Source organism: Manacus candei, unplaced genomic scaffold, assembly GCF_025592945.1.
Source record: "Manacus candei isolate 608988 ecotype Guabito, Panama unplaced genomic scaffold, ASM2559294v1 h1tg000062l, whole genome shotgun sequence".
NCBI classification, from domain to species: Eukaryota; Metazoa; Chordata; class Aves; order Passeriformes; family Pipridae; genus Manacus; species Manacus candei.
Window position 1 is genome coordinate 2,713,117 of NW_026138110.1, and position 21,674 is coordinate 2,734,790.

The window sequence follows — 21,674 nt, forward strand, 5'->3', positions numbered from 1 at the left end:
AGTTGACTTATATTCTGCATCTGTTCTTTATTGTTTTTCTTGTCAATTAACGTGAGAGACATGCTTAAAGCAATATATATGTGCATCACTTAAGGGTATGCCTAAACCTTTGTGTGTTTTCACCTATTTAGGGAAGCAGAAACGAGGATTTAACTGTCACGGTACCAAACCTAAGATTGACAAAGCTTTCCAATAACTTGTAGTACAATTACTGTGTTCCAATCTCATATTCAGACCGAATGTCCCTTCCTTTTTGCAGTTTACACAGTGCTTCACTGCTTTCTTTGCTTTCTCCCCAAAGGGCATACATCCATATCATTCCTTGAGTTACACTAGTGGAGACACAGCTACGGATTCCCCGGTGCACGTTGGCCGCTCCGGAATGGCCGTCAAGGAAAGTCCAAGGAAAGAGAGTCTGCTCAGCTACCTGACTGGGAGTTTTCCAAGCCTGCACAACCTTCTGGAAGGGACTCCTCAAAGAAGTACAGCTGCAGTTAAAAGCAGTTCTTTAACAAGAACAGGTATGATGTAGCCTATATAAGCTAAAGGGGGTATTGATTTGATTTTAATGATTTAAAAGAAGTACTATGTTGTCACTATGAAATATCATATTGGTTTAAAATCCCACCTCCTTCTTCCTTTCCCCCAAATAAAAATCATAGTTTTTAATGAGCAGTTCCTAGACATTGCTTCTAGGAAATGGTATCGTGCAGCAAACAGCAAGTGCATCAGGTTGGAAAAGAAATTACGACTAACAAAATACAGAAAATATTTTCCCTTTCCTTACCTTTAATTTTTGAGTTTATTACATAATTACTTAAGTGAGCCTTTCTGAAGGAATAAAGAAACGTAGTGATCATTCTGTATTTGTAACTTTTTCTCGATCTTGTAGGTAGCTCAAAAAGTGGACTAAAACTAATATTCCAGTAGCTTAGTTTGCATTTAATAATTTGCAGATTTTTAGTAATGGTCTTTGGAACAAATGGGTTAGAAGTTCGAAATACATATATTGAAATGATTGTCTTCTATGTTATTGTTCAGTGTGGTGTTATCTGTTTTTCTTCATATGTAAATTATAAATTTGATACTGTATTTTCTCTAAACCCTCTCTCCTTTGCTGTCAGGGACTGAAATATTGTTCAGAAAAAAAGGTATTTTTGGTTTCTTAATGACTCCTTTCCTTTAATTCATGGTAGAGATGAACAAGTGCAAAGACACTTGTAGTGCAACATCCACTAGTGTCATAGTTTAACTTCTGTGGTAGCACCTCTAGTGCTGTCTGACAAGTAACTTAGTGGAATAAACCTTGAGAATTAGGCTTCCTTTTGTAGTAAATAGATGTTGTGAGTAAAACTGTGCCGTGTTCCTTGGTTTTGCTGACTTTGTTACAACAAATTCTAAAGCTCCTGATTTATCCGTGTAGGAAACACCCTGGCCACAGACATGTTGTCTGAGCACCCCTTGCTGTCTGAACCATCTTCTGTGAGTTTCTATAACTGGATGTCAAATGCTGTGGGCAACAGAGGAAGTGTGGTGCAGGAAAGTCCTGCTACTAAGTCTGGACACAACAGTCTTCCAACAGGTATTGCTAATTACAGCTGAATTGAAGAGGTGATTTTTTGGGAGATTGGCTGGTCCTGTGTTTGCCACACTCTGTTTGAAAGTAACTGAGCAAGTGACTTATGTTCAACAGAACTTAATCATTTCAAAATGCTACTTGTGGGACTTCTCAGCAGAGCAGAAAATGAAAAATTGTGATTTAAGCAAAACTGTTGTTTCCATTTCCCTCGCCCTGCCTCCAAAAATGTTGCTTTTTCTTACATTTGGAACTGTAAGTGTAGCTTCCAAAACCATGTGTAGCTGCCAAAAGCTAAGCCATAAAATCATCATCTGTTGCAGAGTTCCTTGGATTTCGTTGGCTATTTTTAATCTAATTTGTGTATGCCTTTTTTTTTTGTAGTTTGTACATTGGAATTCTTGCTCTTTCTCAGTTCAATTTTGAGACCAAACATAAACATTATTTTGAGACTAAACATAAACATTACTGCGAGAGTAATTTAGGAGTGGGAATGATTAACTGGTGTAAGGGAATAGAGAAAAAATATATTACTGGAAGTCTTATATGTATTAAAGAAACAGATGTGTAACAACTTATTGCAGCTTATTTCTTATTCTTGTAAGCCTGTCATCATTCATAATATTCAAATATGTCTTAATTTTCTTATTCACTAACACTATTAATAATACTTACTTTTCTTTTTCACTAACACTGTTTCAGCAATATCAGATTGTTTGTTTATCCTAAATACCACTTTTGTGAGGTTACAGACCTGACTGTGGCTCTGATTTTCTCTGTATATGGCATGTGTTAATCTTGCTGAATTAATGGAGTCGGTAGTGATAAAACTTGCTGTGGTGTTAGTGTTCCATGGGTATTTATTTTTCAGGTGTGGCACCCAATCTTCCTACTATCCCTTCTGCTTCAGACTTCAACACAGTGTTGTCCAGTGACCAGAACACCCTGGATGGCACCCACTCGCAGCACAGCACCAGTCAGGATGACATTGCAGGTGTGGAAGAGGGTAACCAGGGGTTTCCTGCTGTCCAGCTGGCAGATGCACAGGTAACTGGGGTTGCACATCAACAAATGGTGGAGCAAGAATATAGGAATAATCTAGACCATCAGAACTAAATCAGTGGGTTTTGGTTTGCAGGTTGTTTTCAAACCTCTCCTGAGTTACACGGGAATTCAGTCTCAGGATGCAATGCCCCTCTGCTACAGAATGTACTTCGGAGAGTACCTCTCCTTCTCAGGAACTCTGGACTGCCTCAGAGCAGATATTGTTGATTCAGACACAGCAAAAGAAAGGAAAAGCAAGCGAGCCCGAAGGTATGTTGTGAGATACTTGAAAATGTGTATATTGGTTAAAGAACACAAGGTACGTTTTTCGTGATGATACAGAATCCCAAAGCATTTCCCCAGAACAAGGAGCGGCCTTTATTCTTTTAATCTTACATCTTGTCTTCCTTTTAGAATATTTTTTTTTTAATCTTTCTGTGGAACGGTGTGGGAATTGTAAGCATTGGAATCTCAGCTGCTTTTGAAAATTGGCGATTGGGGAAGGGAAAGCTAATGGGAATAATAGTGGGGGAAATTCCAGTGGCTATTAAATGATGCTTTACAACTAATCCTGTAAATGATGATGTTAGTTTCTGTGTAAATACTGAATCTTCCCCTAGGCCAATTTTGGGCAAGGCTTTAGGATATGATGGAGTGATTGCATGCCAAACTAAGTTTCACAGAACTGAATGATTGCTATGTCAGTAGCACACAGTATGAAACTGTAAAAGTTCATTTTATTATATTTAGAACTATGGTAAGAAGGTGATATTCTAAGGGAAATAAAAGGCTGTGTAAAAAACATATGACTCTCACTCTCATAAAAAGAAACAAAGCAGTAACTTGTACCATTTTTTTTTTTTCCTTAGGCAAGGAGCTGTCAATCTTCCTCCTCTGGAATTCAAACCAGCTTTGATGTTGGAAACTTTCAGTATTAGTGCTGTTGTGATGGAGAAGTCCATGTGCACACCTCATAACTCCACCAATGCCCTCTCCTTCCACGACCTGAACAAACGCTATTACAACACCTTCCACTGCAATTTCACCATTTCCTGCCAGTCCATCAGCCAGCACGTGGACATGGCGCTGGTTCGGCTCATCCATCAGTTCAGCACCATGATTGATGACATCAAAGCCACGCAGACAGACATCAAGCTCAGCAGATACACAGCTGGATCAGCCTCTCCCACTCCTACTTTCAAAACCCGCAAGCACAGAGACTTCCGCTCCTCCGACTTCAGCCGCAGCTCCCGGGGGAGCCTCAACGGGGTCAACAGAGTGAACAACACCAAGAGCAAACGGACAAACAACGAGAACAACAAAAAAGAGTCTCGGAACAAGAATTCCCTGGGGAGGTCAGAACGAAGGACTTCCAAAGTGTCCAGGAAAGGGTCAAAAGATGTGGTTGACCACGTGACCATTCACATGGATGACTCGGACTCTATTACCGTGTCGGAACAGAGCGAACCTTCTGCTGAGTGCTGGCAGAACATGTATAAACTGTTGAACTTCTACTCGCTCATTTCTGATCCAACTGGCATTTTAGAAAAGTCTTCTGAAACTTTTGGGCCAACAGGTAATCCGAGGAATTAAGAGCATGTGCTTTTGCTCAAATGTGTTCTTCTAAAGCTTGATCATAACTTAGTTTTTGGAGGTTGCCCACCCCGTCAAACTTGGATCAGAGGGGCTAAAGTGGTGAGGATGAGGGGGAGCTTGTAATTAGTTCACCAAGATGGTGTACAAATGAAAAGTTTTAACTTTTTTCACTAACTGTGTAGTGTGGATTGAGCTTGTTCATTCCAAGGTGCTGTTTTGTTTTCAAGGGGCTACTGGGAATTAGTGTATTACCATTCTGCTAAAATTTTTACCTTGAGAATGACTGACAGTAAAAAAAAATAATCTGTGAACCTGGCTGTGAGAGAAGGAAAGGTGAAATGCTGATTTTGGTTAAATCCCACAGAGATTACAGGTGCTTGGGCCATAATTTCACCCAAAGCTTTGAGATCTGGCATAATCATTGCTCTCTATTTCCGACATATTTTAGCAAAGCAGAGTAAATTTGAGAGCTGAAAGCATCATTCTTTTTGTTGGTGAGCTTGGGCTGCTATAAATATACATAAGAACATATCTATGAATAGCAATGAAATCACATCACTCATTGTGCCTTGGATTGGCTTCACTTGGCAGGGCATTAGGGTGGAAGGAGCGAGGCACAGGTGATTTGCCTAACACGATCCTCGGTTTCAAATACAAATACAAATCAGCTGTGCCAAGGATTTGTGGCGAATAATTCCTTAAACAACTCGTGGTGTTGCAGGTGTTCGGAGCCCGACTGACCCCGCCTGCAGAGTGGTGTTTGAGAACGAGCAGGAGAATGGCAGGAAGCGCAGCCTGGTGACGTCGGAGCCGCAGCACGTGACCCTCATAGTCTTTGGGATAGGCATGGTGAACAGGACCCACCTGGAGGCAGACATTGGGGGGCTGACCATGGAGTCTGAACTGAAGAGGATCCATGGCAGTTTCACCCTGAAAGAGAAAATGAAAGGTGGGATGAGCTACGATGTTCTCTGTAATTTAAAACCCACTGCCAGCTTTGCATGTTGTGTGTGTGTGTGTAAAACGTGTGGTGGTAGTATAATAATATGCAGTAAGTTCTTTTAAAAGCTTAGTAGGATACTGAAGGATTTTAAAAGGATGCAAGATTTTCAGAAAATGCCATGGAGGAAATTCTATTAGAAGATATTAGAAGATAGTCACTCCTTTCATTTTCTCGTCACAATTTAAATTTGATATTACTTAACATGAAAAAACTACTATAACTGTAATTTTTCATTTACTTTCCTGCTACTATGTTTTTGCAAGCAGTAGGCATACCTGGGAGTATTTTACTGAATGAAATGCTGTTAAATACCTTTTTTTCTTAAAGATGTACTACATCAAAAGATGACTGAGACATGTGCCACTGCTCACATAGGAGGTGTCAATATTGTCCTGCTGGAGGGAATTACCCCAAATATCCAGTAAGTAGGAAGCCTGACAGTTTAAAATTGTTCAAGTGCAGAGAAGTGAGTTTGTGTAGTGTTTCTCTTAAGCTTCTAATTGTTTTTGAAATTTATAGGTTCAAACCATATAAGATTTTTTAGGGAGTAGTTAACTTACTGATGCTGATTATTCCCATTTAAAATCTATAGTGTTTCTTTAACAGATATCTTTTTGAACTCCCATCATGCTCCATTCTTCATGTTATTTTTACATTTCAGATATGCCTTTTCCACCCTTTATATAATTGACACAACTTGGCAGGGGAGGGGGAGAGAATCACTTCTTGTGCATGGATGTCATGAATGACTTGCTCAGCATCCACATTGTTTTGGGTTTGGGGTTTTTTTTTTGCCAGGCTCACAAGCTCCAACAGGCCACACATTATTTTTCTTTGTTCCTAGCTGAATTTCTTTCTGTTTGAGTTGCAGAACAGCTGAACCACAACTCTTTGTTTTAGATCATCCTCACACAGTTTGGGTGTTAGCTGGGTAACCCCCAGTATGTGATCTGGTTTTAGAATATGAATGTTGTAGGAAAAGGGCTAAATAACATGACTTGAGTCTCTCTCTCTCTCCCTTGAATTCCTGGTTAGTTTGGAAGATGCTACAAAGAACGTAAAACACAGAGAATTTTATGATTTCCTCAGCCTAATTGCTTCCAATAACTGTTTCAGAGGCATAAATGAGAGTTTTAATCAGACAGTCATGAAGGGTTTCTGAAGGTGACTGAGGCCCTTCATGTCTGCCTTACATCATCATCTTACTGAGCTTCCATATAGGGAGGGCACAAAAGGAAAGGGGAAATACTGATACATCTTAAAAGCAACAAGAGCAAACAACAAACCTGAACAAAGCCAAACCCTTCACCTTGGTAAATTCGAAAGTAAATGTCATATTGTGGGTTACAAGTAATTAACTGACTAATTTTGCATGGATGTTTATTCTTTATTTGCTTTTTTTTTTTGTTTTTCTTGCTTTCTCTTCAACCTTCATCTGTAGACTGGAGGATTTTCCTACATCTCCTACAAGCACAGCCAAACAAGAGTTTCTGTATGTCATACTATTATATTTAATAGTCTTGCAATTACCTCTGTGTCGTGTAGCTAATGGCTGCATTCCTACTGTGTGTGATTGTGTAGGAAGACGTTGCTTGAATACATTTTAGTTTAGCATTAGTATTACCTAGATAAGCTTTTAATGTAGCCTGCTAAATATCTGTCCAAACAGGCCTTTATAAATGTTAACAATCAAGCTGTGGGGGCTTAAAACTCTGCCTGTGCTTTTACTGCTAATGAAGGTGACCCTCTTCATGTCCCCCAGATCTCTACATGTGGGTGTTGGTCTCCCTCACAAAAGATGCAGTGTCTTCTTTGTATATTCAGTATTGCAATAATACAGGATTAACTTCAAACTGTCCTTATAGAAGGTAGCTCTGGAAGGAGAGGTGATGGACTGTAAAACTGCAAGTGATGTAGAGAAAATACTGGTATCTGTGTTCCTCTTTGTCTGGGAGCAACATGAAACCAGCAGAGAAGGAAGTACTTTTGTTCTTAATACATCACTGAGCAGTTGAATTCATTGCCTTCTGATGTGGTTAACAAAAGTATAAACGATTAAAAGGATTGCATAAATCCATGGAGGATAGGTCTGGTGGTGAGTCATGAATGCTGGAATTAAGGGAAGAATCACTTTATTCACATCTCAAGTATCTGCTACTGCCTGAGTTTTCAGCTGACTCAGTGTAATAGTTCCTGTGGGTTATGGACCTCCTGCTGACCTTTTTCTCCCTCCCTTCTTATAACATTCCCAAAAATCCTTTAAGTGCTGGCCTTGTAGTCAGTTCTGTAATGGGACAAATACTTTTTTCAAGAGTTTGTCTGGAGAGTGATTACTCACAGAATTGATGTGAGAACATAGAATTCTTTCAGAAAGCATTGCTGGCACATAACTTAAATACTGATTAATGATTTTAATAATATATAACCAGATCTGTCATAGGCATATCACTGTAGGTAAGCAAATTGTAGATAATTCATGTGCAGTCCTCAATCCAAATAAATGTATATCCAGACAGTCGTTCCACATTTCATTCTGTCACAGAAGTAGTTTCACTGTTGCAGGCAAGCAACAGTGAAATTAATTTGTTGCACGAAATATGGAAATATCTTAGCAGAAAAGCACAGTTAATCTTGCTGAAATATTTTTCTCTTGCAACACCTATGTTGGTGTAACTTTTTTTAATTAAGAAAACGTTTTAAAATTGTTTGAATGTAGTAGTATTTTGTGTTATAGATGGGGATGGAAATGTATTCTTGATTGGCCTCACAATAGTTGAGCCAGAATGGTAGCAGGAAGAGAGCAGGAAATAAGCAAATATGAAGAGAGAAATAATTAAAGAGGTGGATTAAAATAAGTTTGGACTTTTCTTAATTAATGTTTATTTGTATAATGTTTTTCTGAAAATAGTTGTGAATTAAGATATGTTTCCTCCTCCATATTTGTGTAAATTCTTCATGTATTTTGAAATCATTTCTACTTGAGTCTGCCTTAAAAAATTATCCATAACCACTTTAGGTCACTTGTAGCCCTTGCATAGCTGTGAAAATCTGAGGCTGTTCCTTGAGCTTCAGTCAATGGATCTGCTGTTGATAGGCCTGTGGTTGCCTTATTTCTTTATTATAAGCAGAAGGATGATATCTTTTTCTTTGTTTGTATTTCCACACCTGGGAGTAGAATTCGTAGAATATTGTAGCTTCCACCACGAAACTGAGTTGTCTAGGGAACAATTTAAATTGTGATACAAAAAGTATTTTAGTGATGCTCCTTAAAATATAGTATTTGAGAAACTTGCATGTAATGTTGCAGTTTTATAGAGTCTATTTTTCAGCCATTTGAGCTGATGTACTGCATCTTCACAGCTACATGTCCTTCTCTTTGAGGCTGTAATATTGTGTTGGCTGCTTAAAATACTTCCATTGGGTAACCCTCCAGGAATTGACCACAGATGGGAAACATTAATATGTCACCCCCAAAATCTTTTTTAATAGGACCTTAGTGAATTCTGCTATGCCAAAATTTCATTTTGACAACAAAAGCTGTCAGTTCTGTGCAGTTGTATTTTTATCACGGGTAACCACTGTGAACCATATCCTCCTCAGTATTAAAATAAAGTTTAGACAATATATTTTGGAATAGTGTGTTTGAATCAATCAGCAGTATTAATTCACAAATCCATTTATCACTTGCTGTGTATTGGATGTTAAGTGAGCATTTCCTCCATTGACCTATTTGGATGCTAAAATCAAATTTTGCTAAGTCTTCTTACGAAAAGGATGATTTGAGAGTATTCCTGAAAAGGAGTTGAAATGGAAGGCTCTTCTTTGTTTCTGTGTGTGCAAATTTGTCTGTCTAGTGTGTATGCACTGAGACCATCTTACTTTGTGCAAGAGTAACAGTTTAACAGGTATTTTGGCAGTGCATGACTTGTAGTTCTCTTAAACGTAGCATAGTTGTTTGTGGCATGTAGTGCATCTGTGTGTGTCAAGTGAAAGTAAAAGGAATGTGTATCGAGTTTATAAACAGAATGACTTATGGTGACACTTAAAAACTCATTTTAACCTAAAACTGTAACTGCTTGGAAAGACGTGCAAATAACTGCTCTTCCCTTTTTCCGTTAGGACTGTCGTGAAGTGCAGCATTGCCAAATCCCAGGCCCTCTACAGTGCCCAGAGAGGGCTGAAAACCAACAATGCTGCCGTGGTGAAGGTTGGAGCCATCAGCATCAACATCCCCCAGCACCCAGCCACGCTGCACAGCATGATGGTGCGCAGCTCCCACCAGCTCTCCAAGCAGATCTCCGACCTCATCCGCCAGCCCTCCACCGCGTGAGTGCTCCCTGCATGGCACTTCCAAAGCCTGCTGGTGGCCACCCAGTGCTACCTGTGTGGGACAGTCAGGCTGCTCCAATATCCCTGACAGCACAACAAAAAGGGTTTTCTGCTCTTTGTCTTGGCAAACAGGCCCCAGCCGACCAAAGAAGACGTCGCGACCCCTCTGCCCTCCGAAAAGACTCCGACGAGTATTAATCAAACGCCGGTCGAAACAAATGAATTCCCACAGCTGCCAGAAGGCTTGGAGAAGAAACCCATAGTGCTCAAGTTCAGTGCCATGATAGATGGTATAGCTATTGGAGCAGCGCTCCTGCCCTCTCTGAAGGCGGAATATAAGATGGGAAGAATGAGGAGTCATGGAATGACAGGTAACAGTTCTCTGAAACCTTAGAAACATTATTGCTTTTAGTTTGCCCTCCCTATAAGCATCCAGGAGCACTCAGTATTTCTGCTGGAGTTATAGCTAGAGCTTTGAATCTGTTACTACCAGCTTATTTTTTTAATGTGGACTTCAATCGGGGCTGTGTAGAGAACTTACATTGTGGTTGTTATACAGAATTGCCAGAGGGATAATGCAAGAGCAGATGAAGATGTGTACATTCCTTTATAGCTTCCTTCCTGGAAGCTTCCCACTGGCTGCTAAAGTCAGTTTATGATCTTTGATTAATTAAATTTTGATTCATAAGTCTAGTTGAGAATACTTTTATAGGCCCTCACTACACCTGATGTGGTTTGTGTGACTCCCTTCTCCATCTAATTACGGCGAAGTCTTCATTTTCTTTAAAAACAAAGAAAACCCAGAGTCATTTGGGTGGATATTTATAGCTCTTTAGGTCTCTGCACTTCAGCAACAGTTTCAATATTTTATTTTTGTATTAATTCCAGAAGTGTTTTTAAATTTAAGGATAAATAAAAGATCCTTTTGCCAGTTCCTACCTTTTCTTTCCCCGCCTTCCTTTTACAGGTGCCCAAACCAGATTTAATTTCGAGCTTCCAAACCACAGACTGCGCTTCACTTCCAAAGTCTCTGCCACTGACATGTCAACCATTCCTCCTTCTGCGAGTCTCAACCTCCCTCCTGTCACTATGTCAGGGAAATATGTCATGGAAGAACACGACACTTACTCAGACCAAATCTGGAGCATAGATGAGCTACCTGCTAAGCAGGGCTACTACCTACAGGGGAACTACCTGCGCTGTGTGGCTGAGGTAGATGTTGAAGACATCCTTGATAACTTGTTATTTCCACTCTGTTACACTTCTATGTGTGCATCTTCATATTATTTTAATAATCTGCCTCCTTCAGAACTCTCACGTTTACAGGTTGAATATAAACACTTAAAATATTTAAAGACAATTTTATTTTTTTACAGTTTATTTTTTCGTGATTAGACAGCTCCATAGATAGAAGCTATAAATAACCTTAGTAAATAATATAAAATTTTCTATTCTATTCACAAGTTCTATTCGTGTACCAATTCTACAGTTAATTTTCACAGGGAGAAAAGTGATGCTGCTTCAAGGCAAGCCTTGTGGGGGGAAAGCAGGGCTTTTTCACTTACTGTGATTCTTTAGTCAGAAAAACAGTTTAACAATTGAGGCTTCTGATGTTTGCATCTGTATTAGAAGTGTAATTAGGTGCTATGTTATTTCCTGGCTGAAGAAAAGCCTTTGGGTCTTTGAATTTGTTCAGCTCGTAAAACTGAAGGGAGGGCCTGCCTAGCCAAGGCAAAAGCCAAGTGCAAGTAGTTTTAGAAAATGTCTGTATTTTAATTTTAGTTAAAAAATCTTAGTGGCAAATTTAAACAATCTTAGACAGAATCCAGTTCTTAGAAATACTCTTTTAGATTAGACTGGACACAGTAAGTTTACCATTGAAGATGCCAGTAAATTTATTCACCTAAAGTGATTAGAATAATGTACTTTTAGAGACTGGCTGCTAATTTCTGTTTTCTTCTGATAATGTAATTAAGTAGCATTTCACATATTCCATGAACCTTAACCAAGTCCTCCATTTTATTGTTTAAATAAACTTAATCGACTTTAAAATTGCAATACAAAACTATATAATTGTCTTTTTTTATGCTAATAACAATAGAATTGGACTTGAAAAGATGTGCCTGAAAACCAAAAATCCACTCTTTTGAAAACTTAAGTTTTGTTCTAAAATGTTCTGTTTCTGCAGGTTGGCTCCTTTGAACATAATCTCACAACTGACCTTTTAAACCATTTGGTATTTGTGCAAAAAGTGTTCATGAAGGAAGTAAATGAAGTCATACAGAAGGTTTCAGGTAAGCAGAACTCTTAAAACCAACTCTAAGTAAGAACCTTAAACCTTGTTTGATGGCAACATGATACAGCTCTCAGGATCAGCTCTTTATTTCAGAGACATCATCATTTCACATCTAGAATTCCAGCAGCAAGAAGCAGAGCTGGGGTGTGAAATAATAACAGAGGCTCTGGAAATTATTCTAGTTCTGTCATAAACAAGACTTTTTATTGGGAAGCAGGATAATTTGGCATTCTGGACACTAGTCTCTGTGTCTCTCTCCATGACATGACCTTGACTGGGTTACTTTCTGTATTCACTTTGTTCAGCTTTGTTTGATTGGAACACTTTTTGGGTTACCCTAAAAGGCTGTTACAGAAATACAGCTAATTTTTAGTGGAAAGATTCATCAATAGTTGGAAACATTGTGAGGAAAGAAATGCTAAAAAGTGGTATCTAAGTGAAAGGAGTGTCTATGTGTACATCTACCTCTTTTCATATATATCTGTATATGTATTATATTCATGTATACACATGTAATAAAAAATATGCAGATTTACATGATGTGCCCTCAAGGCAGTTAAAAGATGCAGTGGAAGAAATGGAAAATGTCAGAGTGCCTGAAGGACAAGAAGAAACAAATTTTAAACACCCTGATATTTGTTTCCTTCAAAATATATTAGTATTGGGTAGTAAGAAAATGCTTAGGGGAAGAATAAACCCTCATCAGCTGGCATTATTCTATTAGAATATTTTTTATGCAGGAACATACAGTGGTAAACCATGAGCCCTATATTAGATTTTACTACATTTCTTAGTCTCTGAAGTTTGATCTCCCCTGTATTTTTATCCTGTGTTTTTATGTGAGGAATTTATTACCATTGCTTGTTCTTCAGTTTTCTGGACTGTAAATTTGGATGGCAAGTAGCAGCCTGATGGTTTTTGAAATGTGGCTGTTACCTTCCATGTTGGAAGAACTCACCAGGAATCAGCAATCCATGAGCTGGGTGCTGGATGCAGAACAATGGGGGCAGAAAATAGCTTTGTCCTTCTGCCATGGAGCAAAATAATTGACGTGGCTTGAAAATACCAATTAGCGTAATATACTACAGTGGTGTTTCTAATTCTGGTTTATGTTGCACTAAAATATTGTTTGCATATTATCCTTATGTAAAAACTGAATAAGTACCAGTTATTTAAGGTGAAGTTGCACAGATTGAAAGCTAGTTAATGAAAGAGCAGTCCATAGTAATTGCATCTTGAAGTTGAAGGCAGTGTTGATTAAAAGAAGAAAATTGAGTGATAAAAATTTACTGTTGTTGTTTGGGTTTTTTTTTAATTCATGATTTAACTGCCTATTCTTACCACCAAATAACTGTAATTAGAAGAATTGGCATGTATGGAGAGAATTAATGGCTTGGTTTTTTCCAGCAGCAAGCTCTTCCTATAAACTAAGATGGAATATAGATCACATCTCAGGAAGAATTAAAACCAGGATTCCTCCTTCAAGTTAGGGCCTGTGAGGATACCTAACTTGGGATGAAATGTGCCAGGATGAGGAATTAAACACAAAAATAAAATAACTGCAGAATACTCTTTCCTCCTCTCATTGGAAAATACTGATATAATTTCAGTTCTTCTTTTCATGCAGTTTACATAGTATTTAGTCAAGTGTTCAATTTTTATTGTCAGATAATTAGGAATACATTGGTGCAGGGGACAGATAATACATTTTGGAAAACTAGGTGTTACTCCTTACAGGCTTGGAGCCTTCCTGTGGAAAGTTTCCCAGGAGGAAGGAACATGACTCTCTCTGCCTTCCTTCTTAGTAGAGAGCTATTAATTGTACATAAGAATCTGCACTGATGTCTTCCATTCAACCTTCATTTGTTTGTACAAATCTTCAATTAATCACTGTTTGAAGTGAGGCTTAGTTCACTTTCACCTCTTTGTATCTGTTGGTTTTAAAATGTTTTCTTTGTTAAAACTCTGAAAGTGTATATTTAACATGTACAGGAGGGGAGCAGCCGATACCTCTCTGGAATGAACATGATGGCACAACAGATGGAGACAAACCAAAAATTCTTCTTTACTCCTTGAGCCTACAGTTTAAGGTAATCTTATGATGACAGAACAGTGGCCCTAGATGCCATTAGTGGCTTTTGGGTGTTTATCTCAAAGTTTATTGAATCAGGAATACTCTGCATGAAGAAAAAGACCTAAAGACTTTAAGTTTGGTTCCTGTAATCTTTTCAAGTGGGAAAAATGATTATATCCTCTTTTTACTGCTGCACAGTGGAAAAGGGTTTTTATTGGTTTTGTTGGTGGTTTGTTTTATTTTCCTTCTCTTTATGTCCCTGACCCAGATGCTGATAACTTTGTACCTTCCTTATTCCTTAGGGAATTCAAGTGACAGCCACAACTCCCTCCATGCGGGCTGTGAGATTTGAAACTGGACTGATTGAACTTGAGCTCTCAAACAGACTGCAAACCAAAGCAATGCCTGGAAGCAGCAGCTACCTCAAACTGTTTGGGAAGTGCCAGGTGGATTTAAATCTGGCACTAGGACAGATTGTTAAACATCAGGTCAGTGCTCGACATCTTTGCACGTGGTGTTCCTAGTAGTGTGGGATTAAAAAACTACATAACCAAGCCAAGAGCTGTTTTACACTGCTGGTTCTTACCTGATCTGGCTGTGGAGTGGGTATCAAATGTGTACATGCATAAAAGATGGAAGGAGTCAAGTATGGAGGTGTTGTTTTGGTTTTTTTCCCCCATACTATTAATATCTTAGAACTTATTAGCCCTTTATAGCAGTAATAACCTTTCTGCTGAGTCCAACTCGAAATTTTTGTTGATATTGTTTTTATTTTTAGGGTATTTGAACGAAATAATAAGATCAGAGAAGACCCAAACATGGCTAGACCTACATTTTGACCTAGTTTGTCTGTCTTGGTTTGACAGTTGTACTTCTTGTATTCCTAAACCTGCTGTTACCTAGAATCACTGGTTCTCTGATGTGGAAGTATTTTGCGATGCCTAGAAACAAACAGAAATCTTAAAACCTATAAATCAACTGTCACAGCAGAGGATCTGGATATATAAACAATTATTTTAGTTAACAGTTTATGATAAATAAGGAAAATAACACTGTGATTAGAATTTAATGCAAGAATATTGAATATCCTCAAATATTGAATATCCTCAAATAGCCTTCTCCTGGTTAGAGGAGAAAAAGGGGAAAAGAGAGATCTTAACTTGCTGTTTTCATTATTTCTTTTTTCCAATTCCTTGTCCCCTCCCTGCTGCAAACCTTTCCCTCATCCCATTTTTTTGAACATTTAAGGTTTATGAAGAAGCTGGCTCAGATTTTCATCAAGTTGCCTATTTCAAGACAAGAATTGGATTAAGAAATGCTCTAAGAGAAGAAATCAGTGGCTCATCAGACAGAGAAGCTGTGCTCATTACTCTGAACAGGCCAATTGTCTTTGCTCAGCCTGTGGCCTTTGATAGAGGTATTGAAGAGACAATTGCTACAGATTTGTCCTCATACTAAAGAAGATTTTTTTTTCCTTGATTATTCAAAACTCGTATTTCATGTTAAGTCAAAGTGTTAAGTAGCTGACAAGTTTGGGAGATCTGCTCTGTGCCAACGGGTTGATAATTCCAAACATTAAAAATTCTACTTGCTGAGGTGATTAGTTTGCAGATGGTTTGGAGGTAGTTGTAAATCTTCACAAAGGAATAATGCTTAAAGCAGCAGCACTTTCTGTATTTTAATTTCAATGGTAAATCATCAGATTTATCCATCTTGTCCTTTGCAGCAGGAGCCTGATCACTGCATCCTGAATGAGTGTCTGTCCATTGTTATACATCCACTATCTTAAAGTAATGGAAAAACTGAAAAAAAATTTAAACCCCCCACAACTTTACTGGTCAATGTGCATTATTGTTTTTTCTATGTGTTGATTTCAATGAAGCATTTCTTGTTTCCTCCTCAAGCTGTGCTGTTTTGGCTGAACTACAAGGCTGCTTATGACAACTGGAATGAACAGAGAATGGCTTTACATAAAGATATTCACATGGCCACAAAAGAAGTAGTAGATATGTTGCCTGGAATCCAACAAACCTCTGCACAGGCTTTTGGGACCCTGTTCCTTCAGCTGACTGTCAATGACTTAGGAATTTGCCTGCCCATCACAAACACACCTCAGGTAAGCAAAATTGACCTATCAGAAGTCTGTTAAAATGTCTATTTCTATGTGGTACATGGCTTTTATGTCCATAAATGCAATTTTTCTTCACACCAATATAAAAGACATAGACTGATAAATAGGCTAGTGGCATGGCTTGTAATTCTTCTTGTTTATAGAAGAATTAGGTTATGTGTGTTTCAATTGGTTTATGTGCTTTGGGGTAATGTCATGGATTCTTGTTTATACCACATATGAGCTGAGTGCTTTGGAAAGTCCTTGAAAATGTTTCAGTGGAATATATTTCTTGAACTCTGCCATCACAAATTCCAATGAATCCTTTCTTTTTCATATGATTATAGGTAGAGAAACTCTGAAAACTTGGCTTTAACTGGATGTTTTGACTCTTGTCTCTTTGTTTAATTAAACCAAGGAAAGAGAGTGTGAATAACAATTTGAGATATCTATATAGATATAGGTATAGATATATGTATGTATGTATGTTTTTCAAAGTTTTATTTAGGAACTCAGACTGGGTTAGAAAAGATATTTAAAATGCAGTCATTGACAACAAGTGTGTCATTGTAGTACATGGTAAGTCTGATATGTTACACAGGATTATGTATTCTCTAGTGTGCAGTTAACTTTAATATAACTTCTGTATTAAAGTAATGGCTACACAGTGCATTGTGCAGTGTGTTAATGCAAATTGTTCTGTAAGGGAACATTGAACTGGGAATATTCTTAATGGGGAATAATTCCAGAACAGAAATGAATCATTTTAATGACGTAGAGGGAAATGGTCACAATACATAGAAATGTGAAGGAGTAATGAGGCCAAGAACCTGGAAGTCACAATGACATAACATTTTGATTGTGAACGTTCTATCTGGCAGCTGTGGACAAAACCAATGGCTCTTTATGCTCTTATGTGTTACAAATGATAGTAAATTATGTAAAATATGGATCTTCATATACAAGGATGGAAAAGAATGAGTCAACCTGTGTATTTTAAGACTGTATATAATTGTAGATATCAAAACAAGCACAAAACAAATCACATAAAAATTAAAGCTACTTTTTGTCATTGTTAATCAGCTCATGTGTGACTCTTCACGGAGAAAAGAATGGATCCTGTGTTCTGTGGTCATGGGCCATGTGGAGATACAAAGAGGGGATCAGGTTTCCAGTATGGAAAGATAAATGTCATTTAATACACGTGCAGTATCCCTTTGACATGGCACTGACCAGTGAATTGTCCCTGTGGTTTTCTTTTCCAGTCTAACCACACCGCAGATCTTGACACTGGCTCTGCTTTAGTCCTGACTATTGAGAGCACCTTAATCACTGCCTGCTCCTCAGAGTCTTTAGTTAGCAAAGGTCATTTTAAAAACTTCTGTATCCGCTTTGCTGATGGCTTTGAGACAAGTTGGGACGACTGGAAACCAGAAATAAGAGGAGATCTCGTCATGAATGCATGTAAGTGGGTGTGATTTCATACTGGACAGTACTATTTCAGATATAAATGCACTTCTGCCCTTCCCTTTGACTTCAAAAACTTCTGAACTTTCCCAAAAAAACTTAAAGAAAAGACTTTCTGAAAGCAAAATAATATGGATCTAACAACTTGTATTCCTTTTTGTTTTCCTTTATTAATAAACTATGTTGCTTTATATCTCATTGTAATAATTTAAGTTCTGTCTGAGTGACGTTGGAAGAGTTGGATGTGTTGCTTTTATATAATTTCATAAGATCCCACTAAGTTTTTAATAGTTTAATACAGATTATTATAATTTTTTATACATATCTGTCTATATTTCATTACAGTGAAAATTCTAGAATTTTTATGCAGTATTAAGTTGGTATAAACTTGGATGTTACCAAGTAGATTCACTTCACTAAATAGGAAAAGTCATTCAGTGGGAATTCAAACTAAATCTCCAATCCAACACCATTCATGCTTTAATTATAGAGGGCAAGAACCTGAGGGTGGGATTTGGAAGTGCTGGTCTAAAACTACTTTTACTGCCTCCCTAACCAGTGATTCTGCTTTGTATCCTTCATGTAGGTGTTGTGCCAGATGGTACCTATGAGGTATGTTCTAGGACAACAGGACAAGCTGCAGCAGGTAATATGCCTTTTTTAATAAATCAAGTCCTACATAAATAAAACATTCATAAAATATGAAGTTTGAGTCCTTTAACTGTGTTTTAATTTCATTGGTGGTTTGTGGGGTTTTTGTTTTGTTTTGCTTAGTGTCTTGTTTTCCCAGTAAAATCATCTGTGTGACCTTTCCAAGCTGTTGTAGGTTTTGAGTCACATCAGCAACACTGGCTTCAGATTTTTACCTGCAGGAAAAGACACAGTGTAGATGTGATTGTTCCTTGGTGGGAGAAAAATCAACAATAGTTGCAATAACAGTACTGTTGTCCTATTGCTTCCTGTCCTAGAGACTGCTAAATCTTCCAGTCCTTCTAGTGCTGAGACTTTGCACCCTGAGCTCCCATTCCTCCCTTACCTCTTGCAGAGAAACCTCTATTTTTCCCAAACTCCCTCTCTTCCCAGTCTGAGTAGTTTGGACATTCTCCAGAGGCCTCAAAAATAGCTGGAAATCTCTATATTGGTCGCCATACCTGCTGCTTGTTTCTTTATCTCTTTGCCCAGTTGTTGCATCTGCAGTGTCTCCTGCCCCTGTAGTTTTGCTCCTTGTCCCCCACTTGCTTTTTTTGTGCTGAGGGGGAAAAAAAAATGAAACACATGCTCCAAAAATTAAAAAATTACCTCACATGGAGTTGTGAATGATGACAAACAAGCTGAATCCATTTAGAAAGGAAACCAGTATCTTTTGTAGTTCTGCTTAAAGCAAGTTCTGTATTTTGATGCTGAAAGGTGATGCCCTTGTTAGAAAAATCCTGGGAAGACAGGATTTTCAGCAGGCACATTACACATAAAAAATCTTCCAGCATCATTGTTCAAGATGTGAATAAATAGGTCAGCATTTGTACATGCAGAAAGGTATCTTTTATGTTTCCTGCTGTTGGAAATTCTGTTTTGGAATAGTAATTTGGCTGCAATATGTTGTTGGAGGTGGTCTCTCCTTGTCATCAGCTTGGCTGAAGGGAATGTATTTTCATTAGTTCTGCCTGTGTATATGTTTCACTTGCTAAAGGAAGACTAACTTCAGAGCTGGGAAGTATTTCCAGCAAGTGTTTTACTTGTGGAATATGTTTTTCTCAGAACAGGCAGAAAAGACAGTTCTTTGTAACTGACAAACACTGTCTTAGCTAATTAATACATAATTCAGTATGAGGGATTTTTTAAAAGAGGAAAAAGTAGTTAATTTTTTTTTATTTCCCCCCCCCCCCAGAAAGTAGTAGTGCTGGAACCTGGACACTGAATGTGCTGTGGAAGATGTGTGGTATTGATGTCCACATGGATCCAAACATTGGGAAAAGACTGAACGCTTTGGGCAACACCCTCACGACATTGACAGGAGAGGAGGATATCGATGACATTGCTGACCTCAACTCTGTAAACATAGCTGACCTTTCAGACGAGGACGAGGTTGACACTATGTCTCCCACCATACATGCAGTAAGTGAATCAACCAAAATAAGTGCTACTAATTGGAAAAGGTGTGATGAAGTCTTTGGTCAAATGGAGAGATCTTAGTCTTCCCCCGAGTCTGGCGTGTTACTCCTTGTGGCTCATTTAAGTGTTGTTGCAAATCAAAAATGTGTGTCTGTGTTCTCTTACATCTTATTTCAAAGGCAAGAAATCACAGATCATGTTTCTACTGATGTTCTGTGGAAATATTGATCTGGATTTGAAAATACGCAGACACAGCACATAACTTCAGGTGCCTGAATTATAAAAGCTGTGGCTGGATATAGGTTTTCTTCACAGGAGGGTAAATTACTGACATGAGCAAATTAAAAAAAAAATCTGTTTTGGTACTTGTACACAATATGCTGCTGATCTTGCCTTTTGGTTTCAGAACAAAACGTTTAAACAGATATTCCTTAATGTGTATCTTACGTGTCTCTTGCCTGCCAGCAGTGAAAACATCATCCCAGAGCACTAATGTTCCTGTTTGTTGTTTAGAAATCAGGTGGAGGAGGTTCCTTGTGTGGAGAGGCACCCAAGCTAACATTTGGGCAGCGGATTGTAAATCACCTGCTGGGCTTGAGCCCCCCAAACCACCGATACTCTGTTCCTGTAGAATATCTTTTGGGGTCAGCGAAGCAGGATTTTCTCCAGTCTAGCAGATCACATATGAAAGCAGGCAGGTCCTGCTCGTGGGGACATGTATGTAGTAGCTACAGTGTGTCTTAACTGAATGATGGGCTTTGGATCACTGGAAAAAATCCAATCCAATCCTTTGGAGATGAAACTGATTCTTTTGCATGCACTAGTCCAAATTTCGAGGTGTGAAATTCACTTTGCCAATTGTTAAATCGTACTCGTGGCCCATTTTTGATGAAGGTGTTAATTAGACATTTATTTTAAACAGGAGATTGTGGATCACCGACGGCAGGGACCTTCCAGTATCCAGACTGGAGAACAGCGAGGAAGGAAATTCATGAAACGTTTGGTGGATATTAGAGAACTCAATGAGCAAGCTAAAGTTATTGATGACTTAAAGTAAGTTGGTTTTTGCTTCTTGGACATGCTGTTTTAATCTCCTGTACTATAATTGAGAAAACCCTGAAGAAAAAATATTTCAAAGGTCCCAAATTTCACCTGAACTTCTGTGAATTTTATTAATAGTTTTCCACAGGCATGGTTGGTTGGGCTTAGGGTTTTTTTCCCCTTTCCCCCAGACAGAGTTATTATATATGGATCTGTCTGGGATGAGAATACAGAGCTTGGTCATTACATGTTAAATAATGAAGAGGAGACACGTTTTACTGCTTGTACTTGTAATGAAATTGCTGTCACCATTCAAAGGGCAGTTGTATCTCAACTTTGTATTTTAGATTAAACATTTATTCTAATACTGCTGCAGCTCTATTTGATACTGGTCATAAGTAACTGCTGAAATAAATGAGAAAATTGGATAATTCTCAGGGCAAGCATTGTTACAACACAGATTTTTAAATGGCTGGTAAGATAACTCAACCATGATTTATGTCCAGAAAATTAGGGGCAAGTGAAGGGACTATAAATCAAGAAATCCAGCGCTATCAGCAGCTGGAGTCGGTGGCTGTGAACGATATCCGCCGGGATGTTCGGAAAAAGCTCCGTCGATCCAGCATGAGGGTGAGCAGGATTAATTAACTTTAAAAATATTGTAGCCCTTGTGTTGAATGTTTCTTTTTCTGCATGTTGATTAAAGCAAGGAAAATGTTAGGAATGGAAAAGGAAGTTTAAAAAGCATCAAATAGTTCAGCACCGTCTTTACCTGTAGGAGGGGCAGGGAAAGGTTTTTCTCCCTTATAATAATAATGATGGGAAAATTGATATTTCACAGATGGTATAATGTAAATGGGCTATTGGAACACGCACAAGAAATAGAAAATATGCATTTGAAGATGTCATTTAGACATTCTCTTAACATATTAACAAATAATTCCTTGCTGGACCAATGAATCCAGCTATTTAGGGGACTATTTTTAGCTATTAGGGGACAAAACCACCTTTTTACTTTACTGGCACAGC

General features: G+C 38.2%; 1 protein-coding gene across 11 annotated transcripts in view; it reads left to right on the forward strand.

Annotated features, from left to right (window-relative positions):
- Nucleotides 1–21,674, forward strand: part of BLTP1 (bridge-like lipid transfer protein family member 1) — a 91,075-nt gene that overhangs the window by 50,751 nt on the left and 18,650 nt on the right. For 6 of the 11 annotated variants that reach the window (XM_051804933.1, XM_051804934.1, XM_051804938.1 and 3 more), the window contains exons 42-63: nt 302–521; nt 1,424–1,582; nt 2,448–2,623; nt 2,715–2,890; nt 3,490–4,196; nt 4,938–5,165; nt 5,547–5,640; nt 6,661–6,711; nt 9,339–9,545; nt 9,681–9,919; nt 10,516–10,760; nt 11,737–11,842; nt 13,837–13,934; nt 14,221–14,406; nt 15,167–15,335; nt 15,823–16,034; nt 17,294–17,492; nt 18,082–18,141; nt 19,381–19,607; nt 20,118–20,321; nt 20,527–20,657; nt 21,152–21,275. In XM_051804933.1, coding sequence (XP_051660893.1) covers nt 302–521; nt 1,424–1,582; nt 2,448–2,623; nt 2,715–2,890; nt 3,490–4,196; nt 4,938–5,165; nt 5,547–5,640; nt 6,661–6,711; nt 9,339–9,545; nt 9,681–9,919; nt 10,516–10,760; nt 11,737–11,842; nt 13,837–13,934; nt 14,221–14,406; nt 15,167–15,335; nt 15,823–16,034; nt 17,294–17,492; nt 18,082–18,141; nt 19,381–19,607; nt 20,118–20,321; nt 20,527–20,657; nt 21,152–21,275 — 4,218 coding nt within the window. The remainder of the gene's footprint in view (nt 1–301; nt 522–1,423; nt 1,583–2,447; nt 2,624–2,714; nt 2,891–3,489; nt 4,197–4,937; nt 5,166–5,546; nt 5,641–6,660; nt 6,712–9,338; nt 9,546–9,680; nt 9,920–10,515; nt 10,761–11,736; nt 11,843–13,836; nt 13,935–14,220; nt 14,407–15,166; nt 15,336–15,822; nt 16,035–17,293; nt 17,493–18,081; nt 18,142–19,380; nt 19,608–20,117; nt 20,322–20,526; nt 20,658–21,151; nt 21,276–21,674) is intronic. The other 5 variants (XM_051804940.1, XM_051804943.1, XM_051804944.1 and 2 more) reach the window with 3 other exon arrangements.